This window comes from Crocuta crocuta, unplaced genomic scaffold, assembly GCF_008692635.1.
Source record: "Crocuta crocuta isolate KB4526 unplaced genomic scaffold, BGI_CrCroc_1.0 scaffold258, whole genome shotgun sequence".
Classification (NCBI taxonomy): Eukaryota; Metazoa; Chordata; class Mammalia; order Carnivora; family Hyaenidae; genus Crocuta; species Crocuta crocuta.
Window position 1 is genome coordinate 5,817,432 of NW_027532842.1, and position 20,445 is coordinate 5,837,876.

The following is a 20,445-nucleotide window of genomic DNA, read 5'->3' on the forward strand; positions in this document are numbered from 1 at the left end:
GGAAACTGGGCTCTGCTGGTACTTATTTGCGAAACGAGATGGCTCAGCTCACTAGTCTTTAGGCACACGTAATTACAGTGAAAATGTCTTCCTGCTCGCTAACACTGAGCACCCTGTGATCACTCACTTCGGACCTTGCTGGGAGACAGTGCGGACTCCACAGTGAGAGGAATTTAGAAATTATTCCGTCTACAGGAGCAAGTATCGCAAACACGCACATCCATGCCCTGAACCACGGTGCCTGCATGTTTTTAGAGATGGCGTTAGCTCCCTTAGCAGTTATCTGAGCTGGCGTTTCATGCCTTATCATTGCCTATGATCAATATATTATTTTTTTTTAAGGAACATAGTATTCTAGTCTCTGTCTCAGAAAAGTAAAGCTCTTTACGTTTTTTCCAGCAAACTCTTGAAGTTGTTAAGGTCTTAACAGGTTAAAAAAAAAAAAAAAACCATTGTCCGTTCTAAAACTTGGATTTGTTTACATTTTTCTAGCATTAAAAAAAGTGAACAATTTTTAAAATATCATGTGTCTAAAATAGTGAGTTTCAGAAATTGGATTTTAAAAGTAAAAGAAAGAATATCAAGTCACAGAAGGAGAGCCAAGAGATCTGAACATCTAGCAGACAACCACATGGTGCCCGTACTCTGTTCATGCTCCTGTTCTTACAGAGGAATCCAAGGCTTAAAACTATCCGGGACTTTTTCCTCCCGCAGCTGAGCAGGATTAAGTTGTGAGTAGCGTAGCTGGCATTCAGACCAGATCAGGTCGACTGGAGCCCAGATTCCTGCCATTCTACTCCCGTTCCCTTCGTGCTGTGCTTTTCCATTACAAAACGAAAAATGATTTCTTTTATCTGCATAGTAGACCTGTGTGTTGGCGCTTAATTAAGACTATGCCCTAATAATTGCCTTTTTTTAAATCAATTTTTTAAAAAAATGTTTATTTTTGAGAGAGACAGAGTGAGAATGGGGGAGGGGCAGAGAGAGGGAAACAGAATCGGAAGCAGGCTCCAGGCTCCAAGCCATCAACACAGAGCTCGATGTGGGGCCCGAACTCATGAACAATAAGATCATGATCTGAGTCAAAGTCAGACGCTCAACCAACTGAGCCACCCAGACACCCCAATAATTGCCTTTTATTAAAATAAAAGAAGAAAGTGAAATTTCTCCAGTATCTATTTTGCTCTTGTAATGTTTGAAACCTGCTCTATCTTAAGGACGCAAAGTTAAACATGTAAATACAGAAATGACCTGAGCCGTGTACCAGGTCTTGAAGGATGACAAATCCACATGCCACTTCCGGAAGACAGGAGGAGCAGAGGTCTTTAAATTAGGATGTTTCCGTGTCTTTTAAAGGGCAGTTTTTTAGGGGCACTTGGATGGCTCAGTCCATTTAGCGGCTGACTCTTGATTTCGGCTGAGGTCACAATCTCGGTTTGTGAGATCGAGTCCATGGGAGAGAGAGCACAGAGCCTGTTTGGGATTCTCTCTCTCCCTCTCTTTCTGCCCCTCCCCTGCTCACTCTCACATTGTGGGTCCTCACTCTCCCTCTCTCAAGTAAATAAACTTAAAGAAAAGAAAGGGCAATATTTTATTTGTTTCTCAATGAGTCCAAATGTTCTAATAAACATTTATGCGGGAAACCGCGTCTTTCTCGGAGAGGCTGGGGCGTGGAGCAGAGGCACACCGGAGGGTTTATTTAAGCCACCGAGAACCCATTTTCCATCATCTTGTGTGTTCAGGTCTACGTTACCACAGATTAAAAAGCAGTAGCTTTGAAGACACAGAGAGAGGCACATTTCCCCCTCTGCATTTTCAAGCGTGCCCTGGCTGGTTCTCATCCAGCCTGTTCTCGTAACCCCGGCTCCGTGTCCTGTGTGCTCTGGGTGGCTGGGTACTCCCTTTCTGCATTGAGGAGTCTGGCTGCTGAATGGGGTCTCCGTGAGCTCCAACTCAGCCCTGCCTTAGCCAGACGTGAGCATTCAGCGTCCTGCAGCTGTCTACAGCTATACCTCAGGATGTGCTGGAAATGTTACAGGTTATACGGGGTGCCTGTTAATAACATTTTTCCCTCTGCAAAATAGCATGACTGCTGTAGATTAATCACACTTCTTGTTTTTAATGCATTCAGAGTAAAGGGATCTCTCTGGATACTCAGTTATATAGGCTAGTGGACAAAGGAGCATTGGTTTGAGTAGCTGATAGCCAATGGGGCAAATGAGCTCCCGTAAAGGAACCCATATTCCAGCATTAGGACCCGGGGCCCCACCAGCAGTGGAGGAGAGCGGGTGAGCTCGTACGTAGAATGGTGCTGCGTTACCCTTGAATCTGGGCAGTCGTTGCTCAAATGGGAGTTTGGACCTCGGCTCAGTTCAGCCAGATGTAGGCACTTCTTTGCTTCCTGGCTGGTGTGGCATGCATCGGTGAGCCCATTTCTAAAATTGACAGTATTGTCATGCTGAAGGAGAGTGCGACTCTGTTCCCTGGGGCCTCCTGCTATTTTGTGCCTGTCCTGTAGCCCTTGGTCATGGGGTCGTATCTGAACCTGGGGAGACATAAAGTTGCAAGGATATCCCTCGTTTCGGGACAGTTATGCCATGCAGGCCGGTGGCTGCTTTGGTGAAGCAGAAGCAACAGCTGGGGACCTTTGAGCGGAAAGCAATGCTGGTCACCTTCCTGTACACATCAGAGGGTGGTTACGTGAGAAAATCCATACCATGTAGTCCTTACAATACGAAGGTGCCAGAGATTGAGAGCTGAATGGAACCTTAACCACCCTCGAAAAAAGAAAAAGATCTCGTGGCCGCATTTCCTTGGTCTTGTCCTGAGGGTCTGCTTGTCCTTGCCCTTGGGAAACAGTCCTTGAGAAGTAGAGCGAGGACCGCTGGTGCGAGTGTGGGGTCTCCCTACTAACTGAGCCAGACAGTTTTATGGCATTTCCATGTCACGTGTGTGTGTGTGTGTGTGTGTGTGTAAGACCACTTCACTGAAAATCACCTTTATTTCTGTATCTTTCTAACAAAAATCATCAGAACATTCCATGTGTTTTCAACTTTTATTTCATCTTCACTGATTTCTAAATATTTGATGTTAATCTATAGTTTGAATGGCTCTACTGTCTTGTTGGACTGATCCCCTGCTGAATTCTATAGGGCTGGCGGTGATCAGTGCTTGTAACTTCTCAGTCCTGACCACGTGATGTAGTGAAATCGTATCCAAGGAGAAGAGATGAAATTGTGTGTTGGGACAGGGGTGGAGTTTAAGATTGTTTTCAACTATACATAAGGTCTCTGTTGTAGTATTCTTATCGATCCTGTAAACATAGGCTTTGACCACTAAAAAAAGTTTTTAAGCTAAAAGTCAAACCTCTGTATTTCTTCTTCCAAAAATATCTTAGAAGGGTTGTTGACTCAGTGTCCTTTGTGATGCCTCATTTAAATACAGGCTTTGTTTGTTTACTTTTTCCCTTCTTTTTGTCTTTATTTAGTTTTGCGTATACAGTAAAGTAAATTTACTTAGTAAATGCCTTAATTTAAGGTCCAAAAACTCCCAAGGATCTGAGTAGTCGCTTGACCCTGTCTCTGGATTTGGAAAGAGCCCTTGGGATATAAGTGCTATCCTGTGTCCAGTTAAAAGTGATAGTGGCCAAACAGACCCTCAGGACAATACCAAGGAAATGTGGCCAAGCAATCTTTTCTCTTTTTGACGGCTTGTAATTTTAAGCAACCAACCAGACAAACGAACCCCAAATTTAAGGAAACAAAAACATTCTGGATTTTATTTGCCTCCTGCTGGAATTTGAACTTTGTTAGAACGGATACCCATCAGAATTAATTCCAACTTTTCACTGCTCAGTATCTCTGTATTCAGCATTTTGCCTCTTTGTTCTGACTAAAACCACATCTACCCCTTCATTCCAGGGGCTTCACCAGTTTTTGAATCGATTTATTTTTGAGAGACTGAGAGAGACAGAGCATGAGCAGGGGAGAGGCAGAGAGAGAAGGAGACAGAATCCAAAGCAGGCTTCAGGCTCTGAGCTGTGCTTGACACGGGGCTCAAACCCACGAACGGCAAGATCATGACCTGAGCCAAAGTTGGACACTTAACCGACTGAGCTACCCGGGCGCCCCCGAATCGATTTTTAAAAAGCACACTAGCATTCAAGGTGTTGCCTTAGAGGAAAGAGTTTCTTAAATTGCCCAGAACAATACCTCTCAAGCCTGGACGTTTATCTGAATGGCCCGGACCTTGTTCCAATGCAGATTCTGGTTCCACAGATAGGTCTCGGGCTGGAGAGGCTTCACATCTCACCAGCCTTTGGGTCATGTCAGTGGTGTGGGTCCGCACCCGGGGTAGCCAGGCCCTGGCATGCTGTTTTGGGGGGTGGTAATATGTGTTACTCTAAAGAGAGAATTTTGTGACCAAATAAGATGAGGAAGTTCTGTGTCAAACAAGGTAATGCGGATGTCATTATTTGGACTTCTGGAGCCTTGTGGCTACTAATGCATGCTTGTGCATTTCCAAGAGGTGGACTTTTATTCGTGAACCATACTACGCAATAGTATTCCATGTGGCATATAGGAAACGTACTTGGAGAGGGGTCTGTTCTGAAAAACAGTTGCAGAGAGTCTCTTGAGTCCATAAGTTAATGAAGTGCCTCCTTTTTAAAGAACGGAGAGGCCCCTTTTGCAAGAGCTACTTGACTAATCCTTTAAAAAATTTGACTCTCTTAAATCACTTCTTAAAAATGTTTATTTTGAGACAGACAGAGTATGCGTGGGGGAAGGGCCGAGAGCCAGGGGGAGACAGATTCCCTTGTAGGCTCCGCACTGACAGACACGGGGCTCAAACCCATGAACCGTGAGATCACAGCCTCAGCCGAAGTCAAGAGTCAGATGCTCAACCCTCTCAGCCACCCCAGCGCCCCACTCGTAAATCATTTTCTAAAAATACTCGCAAAGGAAATATGTGAAGCCAGTCTCGTGCTGTGAGTGTGATTGTGTACGTGCGTGTGTGTGTGTGTTCACGTGCATTTCACCTTTGCTGTGGATTATTGAAACTGTGAGCTCCCCAGAAAATTATCTTTAGCTGGATTTAAGGGGAGGATGCCTCAAGTCGGTAGAGGCAGCCACAAATACTTCAGATAACAGGCTACAGCAGGACACGTGCCCAACAGGGTAATGTCACCGATCACGCAGTTTTGCCTGGTTAGTTTGTGCTGGGGATTCTGTGAGGACTCGCACCTTCTGATGGACCCCGGGCTTTTTGGAGCTCTGGCAGCATGACTGGTGACATGTACCAACTCCTAGTGAAGTGCCAGCCATGTTCTCAAGACTCTAATCGGTTCTCAGTAACCCCAACAGTGCCCCCAGTCATACCCATTCTACAGACCAGAAGCTGAGCTCTCTAGAAACTTAGAAACTTTTCCTCGGGTAGTTTGGTTAGAACAGATTTTAAACTCAGGTGCTGCGACTCCCAGCAGTGTAAAAACATGCATTTACCAATGAGCACTGTTGTTGTTTTTAACCACCATTTATTGGGGAATGACCATGTGATCACTACTTTGCATACCTTGTATCTCATTGTTCATGAAGTTAAAAAAGCGATGTCTTCCTGTCATGAAGAAATTGAAGGAAGTGTACTGTTCGTTAATGATCATTGTTTCACAATATGAAAGAAAGACTTGCTCATTGTAAATAACTTGGAAAATAGCAGAGTGCTGGGAAATAAATGACCTGTATGTCAGTCATCCAGAGAGATGCTTTAAAAAAGCAATTTCTCTTCGTTATTCAGGATATACATTTTATCTAGTGAAAGATGTACTCACTACTTTCACATAGTAGGGTGTACACATATTTACACATATATTTTTTGAGCCAACTCCTTCCTTTAATGTGATTTCCTCAATTTACAGTTAACATACTGCACCCAAATAACTCAGATTTTTGTTATAAAACCCTGACTGCATTTTTGAACTTAGCAACCTCCCTACCTTTCCCCCTGTGAAATAGATACCTTTTTAAAAGCTCTCTGAAAGTTTAACCCAGGCTTTGGGATTGTAATGAAAGGCAGCAAACGCGTTTCTCCCACCTTCATTGCTGGCCCTTGACCACACCTGATATGCTCCGGGGGTGTGGGGTGGGGGGAGGGGTTGGAATGTGGAGACTCTGCTTGAGTTTAGAATTTCCTCCCCGACGTCTCCGGGCCGTCTGGTGCCACTAACCTTCCCGAGCAGCAGCAGCAGCAGTGAGCCTCTGGGCAGGCACAGCGTCAAAGCAGTGAATAAGCGATTTCTGCGGTTTCCGCAGCGCAGAGCCTGTGTGATCCTCTGCAGTGCACAGTCACACCCCGGTCCTGCTCTGAATGTGGCCGCTTTTCAAAGACGAGGATGGTAGCCAGAGGGGAAATAGCAAGATTCTGGAGCCTGGAGAGCCTTCACATGGGTACGTGTGCACAGAACGGATTGTTATGTGGTGCCCGGGTCGCCGATTCCACTCTGTCTCCGTCCAGGTTCCGGTGCCCTCTCCCTGCTGCCGATGCTTGTCCGTGTGAGTGTGTGTGTGAAAGCTCATTCGCTCTAGTGCAGCGTCCTCAGGGCACTTGTGATTGTGGCTACAGTAAATTGAAGAAAGTAGCTTTGCTTACGGTATAGCGCTTAGTGTGAAATAGACAAGAAGCAGGCGTCCTGCCTGAGTTCTGGACCTGGTTCTTACTGTCCTGGTTTTTTTGCTCCGATGACATGAAATTCTTTGACACAGGAGTTTATTGTTGGGCTCTCTGTAAAAGTGCTCCTTGCTAACTTGGGGCATGTAAGGCTACGGATCGGTTTCTGAGACTGTTTACTGTCCTCAGAAGCAATATTTCCCCATGTCCTGTGATGGCACTGTTCCCTCTCTCACTTTTTGGTGCTTTTGTGAATGTTGTCAACTAAAGCAGTTCCTACTTAACTGTGAAGGAGCGGCAGTGCTCTCACACTAGAAAGTTACAGACTATAGTCTTTCAAAGGAGTCAGGAAAAAAACTACCTCAGCAGGAATTTCAGCCAGCCGCCACAACACGTTACAATAGGATGCTTTTTGAAAGTCTTGTCTCTGTTTTTGCCTCAAATCAGTGCCAGGAGCTCAAGACTGGAATGGATGAGAATTGTAGCTGACAGCTCAGAGTTCAGCCTCGGGCATCTCTGGGGCAAGACCATTTGGAGTTTGTGCTTCACCCTCGTTGTGATGGGTTTTCTGTGTTGGCCAAGAGCAGACAGGGACGTGGCTATGGCTTCTGTGTCTGGCAGACTGAAAAAAAAAACCAAACAAACAAGACCAACCATGTACTCCAAAGCTGCTCCCTGATCACAGTGTTCAGAGCCCAGACCCGCCTACCAACCGGCCGTGCTCGTCAGCTTGAGCAGCTGGGTACCACGGTCCTGTACCTGACATGGCCCAGAGGAGGCTGCAGTAGAGAACAGAGGGGTGCTGGCCGCCCCGCTCTTCCTGGATCTGTGTGTTTATTCCAGCCGAGCCAGCGCGTGGGAGAGCAGAGGCGGCCGGGCAGTCAGTGAGGGGAGCCCCCGCTGTCCGCTGCTGCTCCTCCCAGCATTCCTCCGCTCCCCGGGCAGGGTTCCCAGCCCTTCTTCCCACACGCATGCAAAGGCCGAGGGAAGGCCTGACCCAGCCTCTGGCTTCGGGTGGAGGCCTCTCAGTGTAGCCAAAGAGAGGCCGCATGGCAGACTCTTCGGTGCAAGGCTTCGTACCTTCCTCCCTCCCGGCGTTGCATGGGGCTCCCTGGGCTCCCTTGCTCCCGCTCTGCCTCCACAGGTGGCTCTGTTCCTTCGACGAGCCTGGCTGCAAAGAAAAGAAGGACCTCTCTCTAGCCGGGAGGGCCAGTGCTGTAGAAATCTCTTTTCCTGCTCTGAACGCTTACTGGCTCAGTGTTCCAAAGACTTCTTTGTATACTCTGCCAAGCACAAATATATGTGTACATATGACGGGAATGATGGCAAACACAGTATTTAGTCAACTTGGAAAGATGTGCCGGCGTAAGATAAAGTACTAAGTTTGCTAAATCGTGGGTTCTATTTTATTTGGGCACCCTGATTGGGCAGGGGCCAGGGGAAGGTCTGGGGGCCCCCGAGGGACAGCCTGATGGCTCTCCTCTCCGGAGGAAGCTCCTGCCAGGGACAGGCAGGGAGAAGGCGGGCGCTGGGGAGCACGGGCCGCCAGGCTGTGGTCCCATCTGCGTGAGCTGAGTGAGGCCAGGACTGTGGCAGGTGCATAACAACACTGCTTTGGAACTAGACAGACCTGGGTTTGAATTTCAGCCCCGCCGTTTGGGAGCAGTTACTTAACCTCCTTGAGCCACAGTTTCCCGCTCTATAAACCAACAGTAATGCTTCCAAGATGCTTACGGGGCTTGACCGAGATGATTTATATTAAGTGCTTAGTACAGTGCCTGGTACACACCAACCGTTCATTGCAAGGCTGTGGCGAAAGCAGGCAGGTTCCTGCTCAGGGTTTGTGCGGCCAGCCAGGGAGCAGCCGCCGAAGCCGGGCCGCGTGGTGAGACCTAGCCCAGAGGGCTGGCAGGGAGAGGGTAGCCAAGTGAGGGACAGGGGCCCAGGACAGGCCCACAGGTGGCAGCCTGAGGGACAGGGGAGCCCTGGTCAGAACCAGAAACCCCAGGAGGAGCAGCGGCATCCTAGGACAGTGAGGCACAAGGCGGTGAGAAACGCGCAGCCTGAGGCCCTCGTCTGAACTGGAGGCAGGACAGAGGGCGAGCTTCTGGCACAGGAGGAGGCTGTCAACTCTCCAGCCACCGTGTTCTCGGGAGAGAGAGGAGGGGAGACGCTGGGGACGCTGTGCTCTGAGGGCTCTGTGTGCCCACTTTACGGAGGAACACATGCAGACTTCCTTCTTTCTTTCTTTTTTTAAATATTTTATTTATTTCTGAGAGAGTGAGAGAGAGCGTGAGCAGGGGAGGGTCAGAGAGAGAGGGAGACACAGAATCTGAAACAGGCTCAAGGCTCTGAGCTGTCAGCACAGAGCCCGACGCGGGGCTCAAACCCACAAACCGAACTGTGAGATCATGACCTGAGCTGAAGTCAGTCGCTCAACTGACTGAGCCACCAAGGCGCCCCAGCAGACTTCTTTCATAATGACATAGTGTACACATGACCCAACTCTAGGGCAGGTTTTGACTTTAAATTGGGAAGGGGGAAGATGATTCGTAGGTCGTTTACAACAGAATTCATGCAACCACGGGTGGCAACTAAATCCCCTGTAGGCTGTGGTGTAAATGAAGCTTGCTGTGATGTAACTCACTCCCACCACGTCCTGGGGAGCAGAAGTCAGCAACCGTCCCGAGGTGAATGCAGGCAGAAAGCTGTATGCGGGAGAATTATTTTCAAAAGACCCGTAGACATTAGGAGGGGCTGTCAGTGAAGGCCAGCACGTCCGTTTCTGGGACCCTCTCTGAGCTTACTGTGGATATGTTCAAGAGGCTCAGAAATACTATTTATGGGAAATGGGTTGCAGGTCTAGATGAGGCACAACGGTGACTTTTGTGACAACATCCCAGATCCTAGATTCGAAAGATACTTCAAGGCTTTCATCCAGGCAAGTGGCAATGACCAGTAAGCACGTTTCTTTTCCTTTAGAAAGTTATTTCCCTGGGATGGGGGGTGGGGCATCCCTAAAGGGAGAGACGCATGCACAGCACCCTAGAATATCGCAGCTGAACAGCCTGAACCCAGAATGCGATGGTGTAAGCTAGTGTGCTACCTCTTACAGACACAGACGGTTACAGTGGGGGGTCAGGGGACAATGGGAAAAACGCCCTGGAACCCATCACCCACGAAGCGGGCGCCAAGCTGCTTCAGAGGAGGAGTCAGAATCCAGTGGGCGCTTTGGGTGGGAACGTCGCTCCGGGCGGAGAGGTCAGCTCGGGCAAAGGGATTCTGTCCTGTTCGTTAATACAGGGCACATTGAGTGGCACAAAGTCGCTAGAGCAGAGGTTTTCACAGCCAATGAGATGTGAGCCCGTTGCCTTCCAAACTGTGGCTTGCTGCGTGGACAGGCCACAGAACCGTACTTCCCAGAGCAGACCCATGCACGCGGCTTGTCCCGTTTAGCCCCGTACAGAATCCCTCAGCGTGCTTTGCGGTCGTGGGTTCTCGCACACATCGCCACTCTCCTTGGGATCTTGCCTCCGTGGTTGGGCGTAGGACGGAGTCTTGCTTCTGCACGTCCCGTGTGACGGCGAGCCACCCACGTGGGGCTGTGGGGCGCACTGGGGACGCATGGCCCTGCAAGTGGTATGCCACGTTTTGGCGCGGAAGGCCGGCCCCCGGGCCCCTGGTTCGTTCCCTCCGCGTGCCTCTCCGTGGCTCCACAGCCGCCCTGGGGGGTCGGGCTTTGGCCCCAACAGCCGTGACTGTGAGCATGGCCGGTCCTGAGCCCGAGCCACGGCCGGGCCTATGTCTGCCGTTTCCGTTGCTAAGATGGGAAGTGACACCGGCTTATCTCAAACCTGAGGAGGCTGAGCGCCCGGCGGGAGGGAGGTTCGCTAGAATGTTCATTTGTCCCAGAGGGTTCCGAGCGCAGGAAGTTCCCGCAGTCAGGTTTGGTGAGGGGACACTCTCCCGGGGGGGGGGGGGCCGCACAGGCGGGAAGAGGGACCCAGGAGGGGCACCNCCTCGGGGGGGCTGGAGAGCGCATGGGAGCGAAGAGGGACGCAGGTGGGGAGCACCCCGCGTTGGCTTCGGGACGGCATGACAACAGCCACCTCGCAAATGACCCCCATGTCACGTGCCTCAGCAGGAAGCCCGCCACACTCGTTCTTACCTTTCATTTAGCAAAACCCTTCTACGCGTCCCCGCCTGCTGCCCTTCGAGGGGCTGCCGTCTCCCTCAGAGCGAGGACCCCACCCCCACCCCCAGCCCAGGGTCTCTCCCGCTGGCCTTGTGGGACGGAACCACGGCCTTCGGACACCCCGAGCCGTGCGACTGTGGCTCTGCCACGCTGTTCACAAGCCCCTCGACCTGGAAAATAGGCCCAGCAGGAAGCAGACGTGTTGGGGGGTCCTGACAAAGCCTCCCACCAGGACACGGGCCTGTTTTCCGGGTGCGTCACTCAGGCTCCCCTCGGAAGCCCTCCGCCTCGGCACATGGTACAGGATAGTTTTCCAAGGCTGGTGATGTTCGATGTTTCCTGTCATAAAAAATTCACCTTGGGAGTCGGTGGCCAGTTCCCACCCTTCAGCAGCCTAAAGTCTGGGATCGGAGGGAAGAATGTGTGCTGCTTCCCAGAGGAATGTTTCCCTGAGGAATGTGGAAGCTGTCCATCGCTGGCCTTTTCTCAAAACATCTTAGGTCATGGCTAATTATATCATCTCTAAGTGTATTTGCGAGGGTCCTGCTGCGCTAAAAATAGCCTGTGCCCTGTGACTACGTGGCTCTCCTGGTGGCTCCTAGAGCTGCATCTGGCCAGACTGCAGATGTGGCCCTGGAGTTTTCCTCAGGCAACTACGTGTGTGTGTGAGTGTGACCGCTTCCTTCCGGAAGTAGTAAGCAGGCGTTTGGAGGGGAGAGAATTTGGAGCTAAATCCAAAGATCTGACATAGGAGGGGGAAGCACAGGAAGGAGGGGACCCATGCGCAGTGCCTGGGTGACCCCAGATAACACCAGCCTTTCCGGAAGGACGCTGACTGACTGACGATTCAACAAGAGCATTAAAAATTCATTTTATGCAGATTTAGAATATTTACTCTGTGGGAGCAGGTGTGTTGTTGTTTCCGAATTGGCCGTACCCAGACGTATGTGCCACACTCAGTGTGAGAGCTTTTAGGTGATAGAGGAGGTTATTCTCACGTGAGAAGTGTTACAGAAACAGTCTCTGCCCTCCTATTATTTTATCTAGGGCTTTGGGGTTTTAAATGTTTATTTTGAGGAGGAGAGAGAACCTGAACAGAGTCAGGGAAGAGAGTGCGAGAGAAGAGAAAGAGAGAATCCCAAGCAGTCTCTCCTCATTGTCAGCACAGAGCCCAACGCAGGGCTCGAACCCACAAACTGTAAGATCGTGACCTGAGCGGAAACCTAGAGCCAGACACTTAACCAACTGAGCCACTCAAGCACCCCATGGGCTTGGGGGTTTTAAAAGTGATTTTCAGGGCGCCTGGGTGGCTCAGTCAGTTAAGCGCCCGACTTCGGCTCAGGTTTGTGGGTTCAAGGCCGTGTCCGGCTCTGTGCTGACAGCCAGCTCAGAGCCTGCAGCCTGTTTCAGATTCTGTGTCTCCCTCTCTCTCTGGCCCTCCCCTGCTCACACTGTCTTTCTCTCGGTCTCTCTGTCTCTCTCTCTAAGAAATAAATAAAACATTTAAAAAAATTTTAAGTGATTTTCGTTCTCAACAGTCTTTGCTGTGTGTTTACAAGATTGTTTTCAGAAAGGGCTTTTCCACACGTATACATGCAATAGAAGAAATACCGGTGGCAAGGATGTGGAGAAACGAGAACCCCTATGCACTCTCACTCTTGTTGAGAAGGTACATTATGGAAAGCAGTATGGAGGTTCCAGAAAAGGTTAAAATAGAATTACCACATAATCCGGCAATCCCGCTCCTGGGTGTATATCCAAAAGAATTCAGAGCAGCATCTCAAGGAGATATTTGTACACCCACGTTCATTGCAGCATTACTCACAGTAGCCAAGCGCTGGGATGTAGAACACATGGTGTATTGTACAGTGGAATATTATCCCCCTTTAAAAGGAAGGAAATTCCAAGACATTCAGCTACATGGATGAACCCTGCAGACGTTATGCTAAATGAAATTAAGCCAGGTAGAAAAGGACCTATACTGTATGAATCCACTTACACTGAAGTATCTAAAGTAGTCAGAATCATAGAAACAGAAAGTAGAAAGGTGACTGCCAAGGTAGTGGGGGAGGAAGGAGGGAGAATTAGTTATTAGTGGGTGTAACGTTTCAGTTTTGCAAGATGAAAAAGTTCTGGAGATCTGTTTACAACAATGAATGCACTTAACAGTATTGAACTATACCCTTAAAAAACGGTTAAGATGGTTAAATTTAATGTTACACGGTTTCTTTACCACAAGAGAAAGGGAGAAAGGAAAGGCAGTGAATGTACTCTTTTTAAAAAAAAACTTTTTTTAATGTTTATTTTTGAGAGAGAGAGAGCATGAGCAGGGGAGGGGCAGAGAGAGAGTGAGATACAGAATCTGAATCAGGCTTCAGGCTCCGAGCTGTCAGCACAGAGCCTGACACAGGGCTTGAACCCACAAATAGTGAGATCATGACCTGAGCCGAAGTTGGACGCTTAACCGACTGAGCCACCCAGGTGCCCCTGAATGTATTCTTATTACTAGAATATAGTTATCTTTCCTAATTGTGTTGAGGTACATGTTGAGAATTTATATCAGCTCCACATCATGCAAAGTTCCCCTAAATAAACAACCATTATGACTAACCTTCATGTATAGTTCAAGGTTTCGAAAGCACTAAGTTAGATGTGACTGCATTCACTTGGTGAGGAAGTGCTCATGCAGCGTGAAGAAGCCCGCAATGCACTTGGGCGGCGGTGCAGACCCGTGTCTATGCGCTGGCCTCCCCGGCGAGGTGGCGGGGGGCTTTGGCGACCCTGTAAGAGATGAGGTGGCTTCCGCAGGGTGGGGTCAGATTACAGGAAAGTTTTGTCAGGGTGCAGTTGTCAACTACTGTGTAGTTTCTAGTGAACATGATGAAACCAGTGCTTCTAGAAGCTTCCCTGGGATGAGTCATGGGAATATAAAGCACTGCCGAAGGACTGTAGCCAGTGGTACTGTGATAGCACTGTATGGGAGCCACACGTGTGAGCATAGCACAGTGTTGTCCAGTGACTGTCGCACACCTCAAATTTGAGTAACGTGTGTCAGCTATACTTGAAAGAAAGAGGGGCGCCTGGGTGGCTCAGGCGGTTAAGTGTCCAACTTCCGCTCAGGTCACGGTCTCACGGTTCGTGGATTCAAGCCCCATGTCAGGCTCTGTGCTGACAGCTCAGAGCCTGGAGCCTGCTTCGGATTCTGTATCTTGCTGTCTGTCTGCTCCTCCCCTGCTTGTGCTCGGTCTCTCAAAAAATAAATAAAACATTAAAAAAAAATAGAGAGAGAGAGAGAAAGAAAGAGAGAAAGAGAGAAAAGAAAGAAAAGATACAACAAAAAAAAAGTTTACCTTGGACGTGATACACAGGCTGCCTGGTGGGGGAGCCTGGTGGAAGCAGGAAGCCCAGCATGTGTATATCCTGCCTGAGACCTGACTCCATGCGGCCCAGTTAAGTAGTTAAAGTCCTTGGGACCTTGGTTTACTCGTCGGCAATTTACAGTTCAGTTAAAAAATAATTTTCTGAGTGCCTTTCCTCTGCCAGAGATATAAAAATAGACTCTGTCCCTTCGCTAAAGGAAGTTATGGTCTCCAAAGGGAAACACACATGTAAAGATTCATGTGCACAGGTACAGTATCAAACTGTGGGACCAAAATCCCTCCCATGCAGACGGCAGACCCTGAAAAACCCAACCCCATAAAATGTGCATAAGTTACAGGACAGAAGCACATGGTGTCATCTACTTAGAAGGAAGGGACTTCCGGGTCAGGGAAGGAAGAGGTAAAACAGAAGATGAGATCACTGCAGACCCAGGGTCAGGAGTAGGAAGGAAAGGTAGTCAAGAGGAACAGGGCGAGCCTTGCTGTGCTCCAGAATAACGGAGAAGTGCTCACATTGGGGTAGGAAGCCGTTTTTACTCTCTGTCCAGTATCTTTGCCTCGTCACTAGTAACAGAGTAGTCCCGGCCGGGGCGGTGACGCCAGTGAGTAGGAGCTGATGACGTTAGCTGGTCCCCCTGCACACGCCGTGTCGCCCGGGGACCTGAGTTCGCTCCTCTGGAAGCTGGGGACGTTAACAGTGATGCCATGAGGACTCTACGAGCCGAGTCTCGCAAAGCGACAGCACCGTGCCTGGCGCATCGTAGGCTGAGGAGAACGACCTTGCACTTCCGCAGTGCTTTTCAGTCCACAGAGGGCTTTCGGACGTCACCAGTCCACTGAGGCTCATGGGAAGGTAACAATAACCGTGACCTGTTGACGATTTACAAACGGCCCTGTGAGGTGGGCAGTACTGTCTGTTTCTGACCGTTTGGGTGGGTGAAAAAAAATGAGAAAGAAACTTTAGCAAGGATTCAAACTATTAAAAAAGACACCAGACCGTTTTTATGCAGTACTGTTCTTTGAAGCCAAGTCTGTCTGAGCCACAGCCTTGCTCTTAGACGGTATGTTGGTTGTATTTCCATCCGTCCGTCCATCCATCCAGCGAACACTTAGTGAGTACCCATGTGTGCAGGGAGCGGTCCAGGGACCAGCCATCCTGTCAGGAACAAAGCAGACATGATCCTGCCTTTGTGTGGCCTGCACTTTAGTCAGGGACACAGACCACTTGTGAGGTGGTGCGACACACTGTGGGGGAAAGTGACTCAGGAAAGACGATGGGGGTGAAGGGGGGGGTCTGAAGGCACCCATCAGGGAAGGACTCGGCCAGGTCCCTGTGAGAGGGTGCCGGGCACAGGGCACAGCAGACCCTGAGGCGGGAGAGCCTGGCTCCGGGGCAGGTGGCCGTCTCAGGGAGCTGGGCCTTCTCCCCCGACGGCCTGGAGCAGTGGCGTGACCGCGTGGTTCCAGCTTCGGTGGTGAGAATCCCAGCCGGTGGCCAGGGGCTGCTGGAGTGACCCGGCCGGAGGGGCGGGACAGCAGCGAGCACTGAGGCGGTTCTGGGCGTGTTCCGAGGTGAGAGCCGGGGTTGGCGAGGAGCTGGACAGGGGACGTGTGAGGCAGGCGAGAGAGGATGCCTCTGAGTAGATAAGCTGTATAAACTTCCGCCCACCGTGCAGATGAGCAAACTGAGGTTGGAAGAGGCTGAGCGAGCGGCTCAAAGGCCATTGAGCTCGACATTTGCCCAGGTGTTTTTGCTCCGCGTCCCTCAGGCTTTCCCTCCTGCGCAGCCCCCTGGCGGACCCCACGTACCCACTGGAGGTCGATGTGAGCGGACCCTGACCCTAGCCCTGGTGCCGTCTTGTTTCCATAGTGATTCGTAGACACTGACGCGTGCTGTTGCAGCAGCCACTGCCGACAGGTTTCTCATCTAAGTGTTTGTGACAGCAGCTCAGAGAGCATTGGGTGGACGAGGGGCCTCACCTCCGTCCAGACACCTCCTTCCGCCTCCCGCCGTGGAGGTTGAGCGTGTTTTCAATGGAATCCCTTGCTCGCTAGACTCCTGTAATTGTGCGTTTGTACAGTATCACCACTGGCTTTTGCTGGGTTTCTTCCCCCCGTACTGATTCTCACAGCAGTGGCCAGATCAGATGGGAAGAATTCTCCCTGGGAAACAGCCTTCAGTGGGGCTTTGAGGGGAACAGTGTCACTTCCCGGGCTTGGCTGTGGACAGGAGGCCCAGGAACCTTTATGTGACTGCGTGGACTCCTTGGGGCTCCACAGCCAGGCTGAAACGTGATCAGGAGAGATAGCACCGGGGCCGGGCTGTCCCAGGTCTGTGTTTGCCGAAGCCTGCAGAGTCAGCTGCGTTGGGCCCGCTTGAAGGCCAAGGGCTTGCACGTTCCCTCCCCCCTTCCCTCCCGGGGGAAGACGCTTCAGCCGCTGGCGGAGGTAGCAGTGGGGCACGGCGGTCTGGCGGCCGCTCCGGGGGTCCCGGGTGGAGACGGCTTGGAGCCCGGGTGTCATGCCATCGGGCGTCTAATAAGAAAGATTCGTGCAGGTACGAGAAGTTTCTATCTGCTTCCTTAAGACGTTCTCCCTCCCCCCGCCCCACAAATACACACCCCAGGAAAGGGTGACCTGGACAGGGTGGCCTTCCCTGCCTGTGAGCCCTCTGCCCACAGCCTGGGGGGCAGGTGGCACCCAGGCTCCTGGGCGCGCTGGTACAGCCTCCTGGGGCAAGGCGGCCCTCCTCCAGGTGCCCCCCTCCCCCCAGCACCGCCAGCACTGCACCCCAGAGGGAAGCCCTGGGGGCAGGGGGCCCTCCCGCGGGGTGAGTGCGCGCGTGTGCACCTGCTCACCAGGGGCGGGCCATTGCCACGCACCTGCCCTGTGACCTGGGTCACCTGCATCGCCGTGAGCTGGTCGCCCCCTATCTTCCGCAGCGAATCAGCCTGCCCGCCGGGGTCCGCAGGCTTCTGGGCATGTGGTCGGGTCCAGGGGCACTCCTGCATCTGGGCACCCTTGAGGCCGCGTGCTGGCATGTCCCGCTCTCCCATACAGCAGCCTCCAGCGACCCCTCCGCCTTCCCGCCACACCAGCTCCTGTGACTCTGCTTTCTTGTTAATTCTGCCAGTAACTTGGGATTTTCCAGATCATTGTTGATGTGATCCTCTGTCTGTCATCAGCTCAAACTACACATCCTTGAACTTCAGGTCCCCCCACTGCCCGCCTGTTGCGGCCCCTCGGGCAGGTTACCTGGGCCTGGGGCATCGGCCCTGCCCCCTCCCTCGCGCTCCTGTGACAGAGTCCTTGTCCCCCAGCCCGGCTGCCACCTCGCGCCCTGCCATCTCCACAGAACCCTCTTCTAGCGAGTCCCAACCATGAATCACGGGTGCGGGGAACTTGACACACGCCATCTCACCTCATCCTCCAAAAAGAAAGGAAACACTTGCTACAGCTGAAGGAGGTGATGCTCAGGGAGAGGAAGGCGCTGGGGCCCGTGCCTCGAGAGGGGCGGGGCTAGAATTCAGACTGGACTCTAGGGCTCCAAAGCCTGTTCTCTTTCTGCGGTATCGGGGCCTCCCTTCGACACCTGCCGCTTCCTTCCTCAGAGCCCGGGAAGAGCCGCCCGCTGCCCGCCGCAGCACTTGAAGCTCCCCTCCCTTGCTTTTCCAGTCTCCTCTTCTGTTAGATGGACTGACAGACCATGCGCTTCAGATCGAGCCACAGTTTGTTCGCGATCAAGAGGCACCTAGGAGAGGCGGCTCCTTTTCCGTGAAGCCTTTCCCCGTTCCCTTCACAAGGGACATTCTCTTTTTACGATTCCTCTGCTGGATGACAGGTTCATTAGCCTCGGTGAGAGTACGCTACCCCCCAGGAAACGAAAATTCTGAAAGCCAAGGGGGGCGGTCCCAATGACATACCCGTCCTTAGAAGGTCTTTCTCTCTTTTTTGGCAAAGGGGCTGTATCTGGTTCCTAACTCTGATCTCATGAGTTCTAACCCTTTCACGCTATAGATGCTTGGAGAGAAGGACTACAGGTTCCCACCGAGGACACTAGCAATACCACGTTTTGATTTTAGTAGCGCCACCTCCTTGCAGGTGAAAGATGGAGGCAGAACACTTTATCCGCAGTGGCGTTTTTTATGTCTCCTTTGGAGCAATGGTTGCCAGCCACATGACACACGGTTCACTCGCTGTCCTCATCCACAAAGTATTGGTGCGTGTGAGCGCTGGCGGTGCCCTCCAAGCCGTCTCATACCCACGTCCCGTCAACCCCAGCCCAGCTCTTAGCACAACTACTGCTTCGGGATTAATAGCTCAGTACGCATTTTCTCATGATTTCTTATTCTGAGGAAGACACAAACGCTTACCTCCCCTTGGGGGTAATGTTCTCAAAGGTCATTTATTTTGTCCTCGCTGTGTTTTGAGACCACTAGCCGTGCCATTTCTGTTTCAGTCTCTTCAGATGGTGGTCCTGAGTCCTGTGCCTTAGTGGATGACAACGGCAGTGAGGAGGACTACAGCTATGAAGACATCTGCCAGGCCAACCCCAGACACCTGCAGCCCGGCGGGGAGCAGCTGGCCATCAACGAGGTACCGGGATCCCACACACCAGGGGCGGATCTCGGACACCCGATTCTCAGAGTACAGGGTCACTTCAGACTTTTGCCGTCTCGATTATTTCTTACTAAACATATTCCCAGACCTAGAGCTCTGATGTTCTGGCATTTTCAAAGACAACGTACGTGACTAAGTTTTCTAGATAAGCAAAGCACACGCACTGCCCTAACTAGTAAGAGCCGGAGTCATTCGTGTTTGGATAGAGCTTTTATCTCAGAAAGGCCCCACAACCGATCCAAGAGGTCAGTGTTGTAATTATTACCCATATTTTATTTATTTATTTATTTTTAAATGTTTTATTTATTTCTAGGAGAGAGAGAGAGACAGCGTGAGCAGGGGAGGGTCAGAGAGAGAGGGAGTCACAGACTGAAACAGGCTCCAGACTCTGAGCTGGCAGTCAGCACAGAGCCCAACGCGGGGCTCAAACCCACGAACCGCGAGATCATGACCTAAGTGAAAGTCGGACGCTTAACCGACTAAGCCACCCAGGCGCCCCACCCATATTTTAATAAACACCCGGAGACTAAAAGGCCGCATTGCCTGCTAGCAAGTGGCAGACCTGAGATTAACCACGTATTTGTCACTACGAATTCGGTGTTCTTCCCACCACTGGGCATCTTTAGCCCCTTCTATGGAATTCTTTTCTAGAAGACACCTCTGGCTTTGGGAGGTCTTGAACAGAGCACATCGAATGCCACTTCTCAATGAGTTAGCATCTCCACTAGCTATACGAGTTGTGGCTGTAGAGTATGACAATGTCCCATGGTCCCTGAGAGGACCCACAGTCACGTGCCCCTGTAGGCTCACTGTCAGAGGAGCTGTGTCTGTCTCTTCCTTTTTTAAATTTGCTGTTAAATATCTGGAGATCAGATACGTGTTCCCTTTCGTTGCAGTAGACCGTAAAGTTAGATTAGAGGTTTATTCAGGCTATGAATGAAGGATGGAGAGAAATCTCTAGATGCACCTGTGAGTCTCTTACAATAAAGTAGAAACCTAACCGTCAGAGGCTGGGTCTGTGTTACCGAGTTGCTTTGCTCAGAAGAAACCATTTGGGGGCAAAATTCCAGATGCCCCTATTTGCTAGATAACTTATGTACAGATTCGTGAGTCATTTTAATTCTTTCTGTCAAAAAGCAGATATGTACGGGGTTTCCTTTAACAGCATATGAGAGACACCCACCCGATTTTCCCTAATGAGGAAACTCGTTTTATGTGCCAGTCAGACACTGAGTGTTGACCGTAAGCCAACAGTATGTACGGGTGGGAAGTGGAAGCGGTCCGTGCCGCCTCGCAGCGTGGCCCTCACTCACCCGTGTGTCCCCATTGCAGCTGATCAGCGATGGCAGTGTGGTCTGGGCCGAAGCCCTCTGGGACCACGTGACCATGGATGACCAGGAACTGGGCTTCAAGGCTGGAGACGTCATCCAGGTTCTGGAAGCCTCCAACAAGGACTGGTGGTGGGGCCGCAACGAAGACAAGGAAGCCTGGTTCCCTGCAAGCTTTGTCAGAGTAAGTGTGTGGCGCTGTCCACCGCTCCCAGCTGGTTGGGGGAGGGATTAGAATTGTGTCCACTGCTCCCAGCTG

General features: G+C 51.0%; 1 protein-coding gene across 2 annotated transcripts in view; it reads left to right on the forward strand.

Moving 5' to 3' along the window:
- The window catches only part of SPATA13 (spermatogenesis associated 13), a 52,454-nt gene that overhangs the window by 17,521 nt on the left and 14,488 nt on the right, over window positions 1-20,445 (forward strand). Inside the window, exons 1-3 of one of the 2 annotated variants that reach the window (XM_077745441.1) lie at window positions 6,203-6,443; window positions 18,698-18,834; window positions 20,191-20,370. In XM_077745441.1, the coding sequence (XP_077601567.1) occupies window positions 6,389-6,443; window positions 18,698-18,834; window positions 20,191-20,370 (372 nt within the window). In that variant the 5' untranslated portion in view covers window positions 6,203-6,388. Of the gene's footprint in view, window positions 1-6,202; window positions 6,444-18,697; window positions 18,835-20,190; window positions 20,371-20,445 lie in introns of those variants that run through there. The other variant, XM_077745440.1, reaches the window with a different exon arrangement.